General features: G+C 39.8%; 1 protein-coding gene across 4 annotated transcripts in view; it reads left to right on the forward strand.

The window, feature by feature from the left end:
- Window positions 1–11068, forward strand: part of SPTAN1 (spectrin alpha, non-erythrocytic 1) — a 53425-nt gene that overhangs the window by 39145 nt on the left and 3212 nt on the right. For 3 of the 4 annotated variants that reach the window (XM_026110763.2, XM_026110766.2, XM_064523723.1), the window contains 14 exons: window positions 183–320; window positions 695–799; window positions 1018–1226; window positions 2217–2337; window positions 2599–2720; window positions 3342–3474; window positions 4335–4433; window positions 4764–4923; window positions 5192–5268; window positions 5433–5642; window positions 5897–6193; window positions 6723–6835; window positions 7679–7696; window positions 10841–10895. In XM_026110763.2, the coding sequence (XP_025966548.1) occupies window positions 183–320; window positions 695–799; window positions 1018–1226; window positions 2217–2337; window positions 2599–2720; window positions 3342–3474; window positions 4335–4433; window positions 4764–4923; window positions 5192–5268; window positions 5433–5642; window positions 5897–6193; window positions 6723–6835; window positions 7679–7696; window positions 10841–10895 (1857 nt within the window). The remainder of the gene's footprint in view (window positions 1–182; window positions 321–694; window positions 800–1017; window positions 1227–2216; window positions 2338–2598; window positions 2721–3341; window positions 3475–4334; window positions 4434–4763; window positions 4924–5191; window positions 5269–5432; window positions 5643–5896; window positions 6194–6722; window positions 6836–7678; window positions 7697–10840; window positions 10896–11068) is intronic. The other variant, XM_064523724.1, reaches the window with a different exon arrangement.

Consider the following 11068-nt stretch of genomic DNA (forward strand, 5'->3'; position numbering starts at 1 on the left):
GATCCTACAGTCAGGATGTAAGAGTCAAACTGAACTATAGTGAGGCAGCATGAAATAGTGACTGTATAATTTGCATACCTGGAAACAGCAGCCAAATTTTTACCTTACTCTGGCGTTGCGTTTATTAGAACTTTCTGTTTTATTTTGGTTTTGTAGCATTTTTCTTTTCTATTTTGTAACAGGCACGCCTAGCTGCCCTGGCTGACCAGTGGCAATTCCTGGTGCAGAAATCAGCAGAGAAGAGTCAGAAGCTCAAAGAAGCTAACAAACAACAGAATTTCAATACTGGAATCAAGGACTTTGATTTCTGGCTTTCAGAGGTAAACTGCCTGATATTGTAATTATTCATTTGTGAGACTTTTTTTTTTCTAATTCTAGATTTCCTTTGCTTATCTTAGAATTTTTCTAGAATACAGTACATCTTTAAGCAAGTCTAGATTTTTTTTTGAAAAATGTGTTTATTATGAAATTCTGAAAAGCCTAAAAATCTTGTGGATGTTTTTAATATTATTGTTTATGTAATAAAGTATCTTACGAATGAAACAGGTGATGCAGGAAAGGTTTGACCATGTCCTCAAAAATTGAGGAGAGAATTAATTTGCATAATTTTAAAGGCCATATATCTGAAGTTTTGGTGAAGATGCAGCACATCACACCCTCCCTTCCCTTTCTCTTTGCTCCCCCCCACCCCCAGGTGGAAGCTCTTTTGGCATCTGAAGACTATGGGAAGGACTTGGCATCTGTTAACAACCTTCTGAAGAAGCACCAGTTACTGGAAGCTGATATATCTGCTCATGAGGTATTGCATTCTCTTTTAATTTTGAAAGACATATCATAGTAATCAGCAGATTCTACAGATATCGCTTCAACCTATGCCGCAGTCATAAACCTGTTGAAACATGTTTTCCTGATACAAACTGACTCTGCACGGCAGCCAGCTTTTTATTTCTATACTGAGATAACAAACCCAGAAATGAGATCCATGTTGTTCACACGCCTCTTTACCCACGTTTCTAGGATCGTCTGAAAGACCTGAATAGTCAAGCTGACAGCTTGATGACAAGCAGTGCTTTCGATACTTCGCAAGTAAAGGATAAACGTGACACTATTAACGAACGCTTTCAGAGGATCAAGAGTATGGCAGCTGCCCGCCGTGCAAAGCTGAATGAGTCCCACCGTTTGCATCAATTTTTCCGTGATATGGATGATGAGGAGTCCTGGATCAAGTGTGTATTTTGGAAGTTCTGAGTGTTGGCATGGGGGCACGTGTTTATTGCCAGCTTGCTAACAACATTCATAGTCTGTAGTATGGTTTTATAACTTGCTTTTCGACAGGTATGTGCCTGCACAAGAAATCATCTTTGCCTCCCAGTCAGGGAAAACTATATTCAAAATGGCTTCAGCACTAGTCTGGGTGTGGACCTTTTATCTACCGTTTTCTTTGGCCAGACGCCAATAAGAAAAGCTCTTTGCTGAAACAACTAATGCTTTTTAACGCTGGACCGGATAACTGAAATTTGACTCTAGTCTTTTTGAGAAAACTCCTAACAAAGATTCAACCTTACTTTTCAAATATTTGGAAGGGTTTTTTGTTGTTCTAGCTTGATGTGGTAATTAAACAAACACATATTGGTGTTAATGTCTTGGGGGAGGAGAAAGACATGAGCCTGATAGAAACTGTTCAAATTGGAGCGCTTCTTCGACATGCTTCTAAAAAAGAACAGCAAGTAAACTTTAGAAAAGGTAGCTATTTTCTTAGAAAGGAAACAGATAATACAGAGAAACCCTATTCTTTGTACACAAACATAAAGGAGTAGCAACAGACCTTCTGCCCTCTCTTCTTTCTTTCCCCCAAACTATTCTGAATGTGATGCCAGGAGTCAGCTGCTGTTGGCTGATAATTCACGTATATAATCTTTTACATCCTGGATTTTTGTGCTGTGAAAAACATCTCCTTATTTGCGGTGATTTTTTTTTTCCTACCCTATGTCCTTTATATGATAAGTTATGTGAAAGATCGTTAACTTCTAAATACAAGGAACTTTATTAGACACTTTACACTGCTGCTTGCCTGTAAAATATATAGTGACCTATAAACTCAATAATTAGAATTAAGAACATCCTAGAATACAGTAAATACAAAGATGCTTACTCTAGTTGTGAGATTTACCCTGTGTAAGAAACTTGCAAATTTTCTCTCTCTGTTTTGAATTTAGAGAGAAGAAACTGCTGGTTAGCTCAGAGGACTACGGCAGAGACCTAACTGGTGTGCAGAACCTTAGGAAAAAACATAAGCGCTTAGAAGCAGAATTAGCTGCCCATGAGCCTGCTATTCAGGTAAAGGAAATATGTCAAGGAGAGAGGCCCTATAAGAAATGATAAAGAAGTGACAGGAAGTTACTCCATGTATAAACTTGCTACCTCTATGCTGAATGCACACAAATATCTGAACTAGAGAAATTAAAAATTCACTTGTTTATATATAGAAAAAATAGCCTGATACCAGAAAACCCATAATAGATTTGTAGGAATCCAGTTAAAGTGCACAAGAAGAGAGCAAGTGATGTTCTAATAACCATGTGTTTGTCTGCTCCGTAGGGTGTTCTAGACACTGGAAAGAAGCTTTCAGATGATAACACAATTGGAAAGGAGGAGATACAGCAGAGACTGGCTCAGTTTGTGGATCACTGGAAAGAGTTAAAACAGTTGGCAGCTGCTCGGTGTGTGAGACTCAGCTTTCTGTAAAATGCAATATAAATAAAACAGTTGACTGTTGACTTTCAACAGAGACTGTTGAAAAGGGTTTTAATTTTATATATATATATGTGTGTGTGTATATATATAAAATATATATAAAAATTATATATATAAAAATATATATAAATATTTATATATAATATAAATAAATATTTATATATATATATAATATTTATATATATTTAATTACAGTGTTCCTTAGTAGAGTTCCTGAGCCTTTTTTTTTTTTTTTTTTTTTTTTTTAAAGTGGACTCAGGGTTTCTATATAAGCCCTTCTCTTGGTCCAGTTGGAAACCTAGACTTGAAATTAATTGGCCTTAATCCCCCACTGGGATGTTTTTTTGAAAGAAACTACTGGCAGAAAATGATTCTCTGCAGTCTTTGGATAGCTGCAGGCTTTGTAGCCTAGGGAATTTCTAGAGTTGGTGATACTGCAGTCTGCTACTGGAGAAGGAGAGAAGTGTGAATGATTGTATGCTAGGGTCCTCTGCCACTGTAATATGCTTTTACATCTTACATCTAAAAGTGGTAGAGCAGTGGTAAAGCAGCACTTTGGCTGATTTTGCCTTTCCTTTCCCATACAGAGGTCAGCGCCTAGAGGAGTCTCTGGAGTACCAACAGTTTGTAGCAAATGTTGAGGAAGAAGAAGCCTGGATTAATGAGAAAATGACTTTGGTAGCTAGTGAGGATTATGGGGACACACTTGCTGCTATCCAGGTATGAAGAAAGTTGTAATCTCTGTTTTTATTGCACTGTTGTTGGCTAGACCTTAATGGACCATTCCTTTTAATTGTTTTTTCTAATTTGGAGACTATAGTTTGTTCATTTTGAGAGCATGTATTGTAAAACATTAATTCATTTAACAAAAACATCCCAAATGCTCATTTTCTGTAGAAATGGCTTGCAAATTTGGCATAGTTGTGCATCTCTGAATTTGTGATGGGCAGTTCTGGTTAAATCAAATGGCTTTTATTTGTGCTAGACAACTGGCTGAATCAGACTAACTCCAAAATTATAGGTATGTGAGGATGGCTAAATGTCTTGCATCCTCCTGCAAAGTACCAATAAGAAACTCAGAAGTGCAGCAGGACTGTAACAAGAGGTTTAGGACACCCTCTGGAGAGGCTTTTAGTGTTTTAACTATTTAGCATACCTTACTGTTTTATAGCCCTGGACTTCACACATTTAGTTGTATTCAAGCACTTCAAAGACATTGCTTTATCTGGATTTGTCTGCCGTGTGCTTTATTAAGCTTTGTAGATAGTGTGTAGGAAAAGATTTGACTCTGATCCGAAGTAAATTATCTCTGCATGAAGAGCTCTTTTCCTGAAGAGAATCAAGTTTTCCAAGAAATACAGCAAAGGTAAAAGACAACTAGCTTAAAGTGGTATTAGAAATTATATCTAGGCTCCTTTTGTCCACAAAAAAAAAAAAAAAAAAAACAAGTTGTGTTGATCTAAGATTAATAGTTTTGGTCATAAAAGTTTATGCTAGCTGACTTAAAACAATAAATTCTTTTTGTTTTTAATAAGTAGCAAGAAAGTATTTTTAAAAGTGGTTACGCATTTTGTTTGCAGGGCTTGCTGAAAAAGCATGAAGCATTTGAGACTGATTTTACTGTACACAAAGACAGAGTGAACGATGTTTGTGCTAATGGAGAGGATCTCATTAAAAAGGTGAATATAAACTGATAAAGAAAACCCCTCAAAATCTACCCAGGATATTTTCATGTCCAAGTAGACTTACTTTTCTCCCAGGACTGATTTGTCATCTATTTTATCTCTTGTTTTTTGCAGTCTGAATAAGATGCAGTCTGAAAAGAATTCTTACTCAGTTTTTGCAGCTGAATAAGCTGTTGGTCTTAACTGCTTTTAAAGCTGGTTTTTGGGCAGCGTTGTAGATTGAGAACAGAAAATCTTTCAGTTGAATTCCTTGCTCTGTTACTGACAAGTCTTGGAAGACCTTAAGATCACATAGTGTAATTTTTTTCCCCTCCTGTCATGTAGAACAATCACCACGAGGAGAACATTACTGCGAAAATGAAGGGCCTCAGAGGCAAGGTGTCGGATCTGGAGAAGGCAGCAGCTCAGAGGAAGGCCAAGTTGGATGAGAACTCTGCCTTCCTCCAGTTCAACTGGAAAGCAGATGTAGTAGAGTCATGGATAGGTATGTCCTATATTGAGGCACAGTGCCTTGACACAAAGGAAATGAAATGCCCCTTCGTTCCAAAAGATCTCAGATAGCTTTTCTCTTGCTGTTGTAATGAGGAGACACAAACCCAAAGTACTCAGCAGTGCTGTACGTGATACTTTGCTTTATGTTGTTGGGGGTAATTATTTCATTAGACCGTGAGGCTTTCCCCCAATTAGGAATAGAGGGAACATTTGGTAAGAAGAGATGTTGATGTTTTTATTTAATTTGTTTCATTTCCCAGGTGAGAAGGAGAACAGTCTGAAGACAGATGATTATGGACGTGACCTCTCCTCTGTACAGACACTACTCACCAAACAGGTTAGTGCTAATGCTGCTTCCAGCCTTGTAGGCGATGGAAGGAACATGCAAATGCTTCTGGAATATTCAAGAATTTGGCATTTATGTTTGTGTTTTTGTTTAACCATTCCTATATCTTGCATATATTTCAATCTAAAATAGTTTGTTATTTTTTAATGTTACAGGAAACTTTTGATGCTGGTCTTCAGGCTTTCCAGCAGGAGGGAATTGCAAACATCACTGCACTGAAAGACCAATTACTAGCTGCCAAACATATCCAGTCAAAGGCCATTGAGGCTCGGCATGCTTCTTTGATGAAACGCTGGAATCAGCTGCTTGCTAATTCTGCTGCCAGGAAAAAGAAACTCTTGGAGGCTCAGGAGCATTTCAGAAAGGTAAGTGCCCCAACCTCGTGGCTACAGAAATCTAATTGTCATCTTTGGAAAAAAAAACTTAAAACATTGTCAACTTATACAGCTTTTTCATTTACAGCTAGTGATTGTGGAGACAAGGTTTATTCATAAGTTTCAAGATGCTCACAAGAAATGAGTAATAAAGGCAAATGATCATTTATGCTTGTTAACTGCAGATCATCTCATATAGTGCATTACTGCACAACTGAACAACTGGATTGTTTTCGCTTTTCAAGGTTGAGGATCTGTTCCTGACTTTTGCAAAGAAGGCATCTGCCTTCAACAGCTGGTTTGAGAATGCTGAAGAGGACCTGACAGATCCTGTGCGCTGTAACTCTCTAGAAGAAATCAAAGCGTTGCGAGAAGCTCATGATGCTTTCCGTTCTTCGCTCAGTTCTGCCCAAGCTGACTTCAACCAGCTGGCTGAGCTTGATCGCCAGATCAAGAGCTTCCGTGTAGCTTCCAACCCATATACTTGGTTTACTATGGAGGCTCTTGAAGAAACTTGGAGGAATCTGCAGAAAATCATCAAGGCAAGTCAAAGGGAATTTTCATAGCTTATGACCTTTCGAGTCTTCCCTGGAAGTTGTCCCTCCAAGATGATCAGTAGAAGAGCTCAGCACTTAGAGGAGAGAAAACAAACAAACAAAAAAAACCCCCAAACCCAGAAATTGAAATATCTCCAAACTTGGGAGCAAAGAAGAATTTCCATTACCTGTATACTTGGGCTGCTGTTCCGTTGTTTTCAGTCCTCCATTTGTATCCTTTTAAAAGGAAACAAAACATGTCCCTCGTTTCCTTGTCATATCATTGTAAGATATGTCTGACATCCTTACTATACAGTAATGTAACTGCTACGTGAGTCTCAAGACTTCAGTAGGAATGTTCTGTATTGTAGTTTTAGATTATTTTGTCTAGCTATCCAAGACAGTCTTTGAGTCCTCAGCTTTGCTTTAAGCTTCAGAATTGCACTGGTATGCAGCCCTTAGTTTTGCTTTTTGTTACAGGATGAAGATAATTGCATTAATTCCCCGTTTGAAATTATTTTTGTTTGTTTCTCAGGAACGTGAATTGGAGCTGCAGAAGGAACAGCGAAGGCAGGAAGAAAATGACAAATTGCGCCAGGAGTTTGCTCAGCATGCTAATGCTTTCCATCAGTGGATTCAGGAGACGAGGTATAGCTTGTCTTGTGAGGAGCTGCCCTTAGAGAATTCCTCGGATAATACTTGTGTCCATCTTACATAACACTTCTCTAAGGTCAATCTAAGTTGTAGGTGTCTCCTGCTGAAAAACGGAGCTATTGAGCACTTGTTCATTTCCTGCAGCTAGGATTTGAGGGAGGAGCAATTAGAGGAAACCCCTGAAACACAAGACTATAAACATGTTTTTGTTTCTGAATTCACTTTCCTGCAGTGATTCCAGTTATCCAGGACTTGGCTCTTCTCCAGTTATTCTGAACTAGTCTGCAGTACAATCGGGGAAAAAACAAATAGCGAGAAGCAGACTGTGTAAAGCGCCAGTGGTACTTCTGTTAACATTCCTCCTGTATTGATTATTACACTAGAAATCTCACTAGAGCTTCAGTAGAGAGAGACTGCGAAAAAAGCTTAAGACTACACTATAAATGCTTATCCAGGGTACTGTCTAATAATATACATGCCTGGGGAGAGGCGGTAAAGATTTAACAACTGCTTTGGAAGTAAAATATCTCAAGACTAAGAACTGCAGTGAACTGAAGAGCATGTTTCTAGAAAACAGAGGTAGCCATGCTCACACACTACTGTTAGGCAATTCTGACACGCATTTGTTGTGATTATGAGGAGGTGAGTTCAGTTTTCATGTAATCCTGTGATTCTCTGTCTCTGTGTTTACAAATAGTTCTGTATGTGGCTTCATGAAATGCTGAAGTACAAATATGATTTTTAACTTTTGATGTTTGCTTCCCACCCAAATCTGTCCTTCTCTCACTGTCTTGTCTCTGTCCTGCTGCCTGATGTTTGGATCTTCACATTCTACAGGACTTACCTGCTAGATGGGTTAGTATTGAATTTTATATCTTTAAAAATTTGGTGATGTGTTCTGCTCTGTCTGTTTTCTTCTGTCATTGCATTGCTTGTGAAAGCTGCACTGAACCCCCTTTTATTTAAAAGAGCAATCCATAGCTGAGGTGCATAGACATATGAAACAAGATTTTGGAGTAGATTAAATAAATATAAACCTACAGGAACGTTATTATTTCCCAGTCAGAAGTAGAAAAAAAGTATTAATGGATTCCCACTGGCACACTCATGGAAGTTCTTCCTTTTGTTCTTCCTTTCCCTGGGGGCTTGCACAAGAAAATGCTCTTAATCTGATGAGATACGGAAGAACGTAATATAATTTGCACTCAGTTGTCTTTGGGAAACAGCTGACGCTACTAATTTTCCAGCATTTGTAGATTTACTTAGTGAAACAAACCTATCCATTTTAACTGTTCTCAGAACACGTAAAGCTCCGAAGTTATTGACTGGCTTTTGCGAGGGGGGGAGAAGAATCCTATGAAGAATTTTACTGAAATTACATATCTTAAAACTTGGTAGAATACAAATACTAACTGTCCCTTTTTAACTTGCTGCATAACTGTGCTCCAGAATAGGTGTTCACTTCACAGACAGAAATTAGACCTTGACAGCAGCAGACAAAACCTTTCAACGTGGACCCACAAACTTGCCTGGGTTTGCAGGCACTCTGATGCATGCACTTCTAAGAAAAGCAAAATGCCCTGTTTGCATCCACAGGAATAGTTCCTGATGAGGATGCAAGGTGGTTATTTGTGAAAAAGTGGAAAGAATAAAATCTGAAATGTCTTCTGACTGCCAAACCCTCTGAGAAGGGTCTCTCTCCAGTTAAATTTGCTCAATACTAAAAAATCAGCCACACAATGTAAGCTTTGTAACAAGCTATAATGTAAAACGTTAACAAATACTATATGAGCCTGGTGCCGAGGCTCATGTGTTGGCCCTGTGTATAGTGCTGGAGAGGAAGCGGGGGCCTTTCGCATGACGAGAGGCAGGCTTTTCGTAATAAAAGGGTGGAATTCTTTGCAGATAACTGCTTCTTATGTGCTCTGTAATAATCACAATGTCTTGTGTCCTCCTGTTTCTGCCAGATAAAAATAATTTGCCCTATTTTTGTTGTGCGGTTTAATGGAACCAAGCAGATTTTCCTGGAACGGGTGCTGAATTCTCTGCTCTTTAGTAGAGTAATGTTGTAGATTAGTTCTGGTATCCAAGAATGAGCTAATAGAAAGGAGCCATTTACTAAAAGATGTGGGGTCAGAGTTCAAGATCAGCATGCCAAGCTCTTTTGTCGAACAAATTACCAGAAGGCTACTGATAGGCAAGGCAGAGTTTGTCCTTAATTCTGCGTGAATAGATTAAAATGCAGACTTAGTACTAAGAGGCATTGGCTGTGCTTAGCCTTCTTCGGCTAGAGGGAAGGCAGCGCTTCAGAGAAGCTTCGAGATTAGCAGAGTTGTCCTACATACACCTCGCTTCTCGGCATGCCGCAGCTATTTGTGTGCCGCCTGGCGTTGCTTATGGGAAGTTTTCTTGGGGGAGGGGAGAGTTGCCTTTAACAAATCGGTAAATGAGTTAACTGTAAGACTTTGATTCTTTTCTAAGCAACTCTCCCTTTTTCATGACTTACATGAAAATAGTTACTTGTGTGCGTGCAACCAGCATTTGCGCATTTTTCCTTCATTAAGTAATTGCTTGTTTGCTACAAGGTGGTGCTAGCTTGGAGTGTGGCTCCATTGCAGTGGCCATGTTTGGGCATGTTCTTTCCTCTGTTCTTTCTTCTTCCTTTTTGGAATTTACCTGGTTTCTTTTCTTTGACTAGCATAGCGTATCGTCGTGTCATTCGTGTCTATCAGTATGAAGTTGGGGATGATCTATCTGGAAGGTTTTTTCCTTGTATTTTCTTACCTCACTTTGGTTTTCAAATGCACTCTTAATTCCAAGGCTCGCTTCCCTTCTGACTAACTCTCACTGCTTAGAGATGCTTGCAGGTTTGTTTCCCTGTTGATGTTGCCCTTTCCACGGTTGGTTCCCGGCCTCCTGCTCAGGGTTGTGGGTGTGCGCTTCACCTCTTTAAACGTGCATTCTGAGCCTTAACCCCGTGGTGAGAAACACCCAGATGTTTGGTGCATTTTCATTGCTACAGGGTGATTCAGCACTTGAAACCCTCCTCTCAAGCAGCTCAGGAGCATTTAGGAGGATGATAGGTTTTGGCGGGGATGAGAACCTGGTTTTAGCAACAGGAGCTTAAATTCCCCAGGGCCGCAAAGACAGCACGGCCCATCTCCGCAGCACCCACCCTTGCTGTCTGTACACAGGTCATTTGGTATGAACTCTCACCATAAATGTTAGAAGGACAGAGGTTCTTAGATCCTAAGCAACGTTCAGCAGCAGTTTGTAAGGGAAAACAGCAACATCCAGAGGCTTTTTCTGTAGCTAGTTCATGTGAAGTGGATCTTGGAGACCATGACCACAGTGGTGGTCTTGACTTGCTCATGTGGGGGGGCCACTGTGTGCCAGGCAGCTCAGCGTGGAGCTCGGACAGGGATAAGCTTCTCTGGGTGCAGGATGGGAGAGGCGGGGAGGGAAAAGCAACGTTCCACCCAGCACTGCGGTGTAGTGGAGGTCTTCAGTTTTCTGCAGTGGTTACGCCATATTAAGATCACATTTAAACCAAACCAGTAGTTTTTAAGAGGCCTTTTTCCATATTACCCCTCCTTTCTAGAGCTCCTGTATCTTACCAGCAAATACAGCTCCAGTGAATCACCTGTAGTTCGTGCGTGTGTGCGTGTGTTGAGCACAGTGGAGTGGGGCAGGACTGCACCGAGTTTCTAATTTCATTAGATCTGATACGGTGGGTGCTTTGGATTTGGCATGAAGTGTGGCTACTGATCATGTTGCCTTTCAAATGGGGCTGGAAATTAACTATATAAAGAAATGAGATCTAAACAAGATGTACATGCGTCTGCCTTCTGTAGGATGAGTCAGAATCAAACAAAACAAAACCAGCGTTAAAATATCTACAGGAGAATTTTACTGCTGTAAGAAGGACTGTTAATTTCGAGCCCCACCTGCCATTTTGGACAGGATAAGTGCTCTCTCTCACTGTGACTCTGTGTTTAGGTCTTGTATGGTGGAGGAGTCAGGAACGCTGGAATCACAGTTGGAAGCTACTAAGGTAAGCAGTGCTCACCTATTGTTAAACACTTTTCCCAAGAGATACTTGGGACCACAGGGCGGGAGTGGAAATGCATGTAATTATATGGTAAAATCTTAAATGATTTTACACGTTTTTGAATACCAAAGAGATTATTGGGATTGTCTGTTTACATATCTGATGTCTACTTATAT

The sequence above is a fragment of the Dromaius novaehollandiae genome, chromosome 20, assembly GCF_036370855.1.
Source record: "Dromaius novaehollandiae isolate bDroNov1 chromosome 20, bDroNov1.hap1, whole genome shotgun sequence".
Classification (NCBI taxonomy): Eukaryota; Metazoa; Chordata; class Aves; order Casuariiformes; family Dromaiidae; genus Dromaius; species Dromaius novaehollandiae.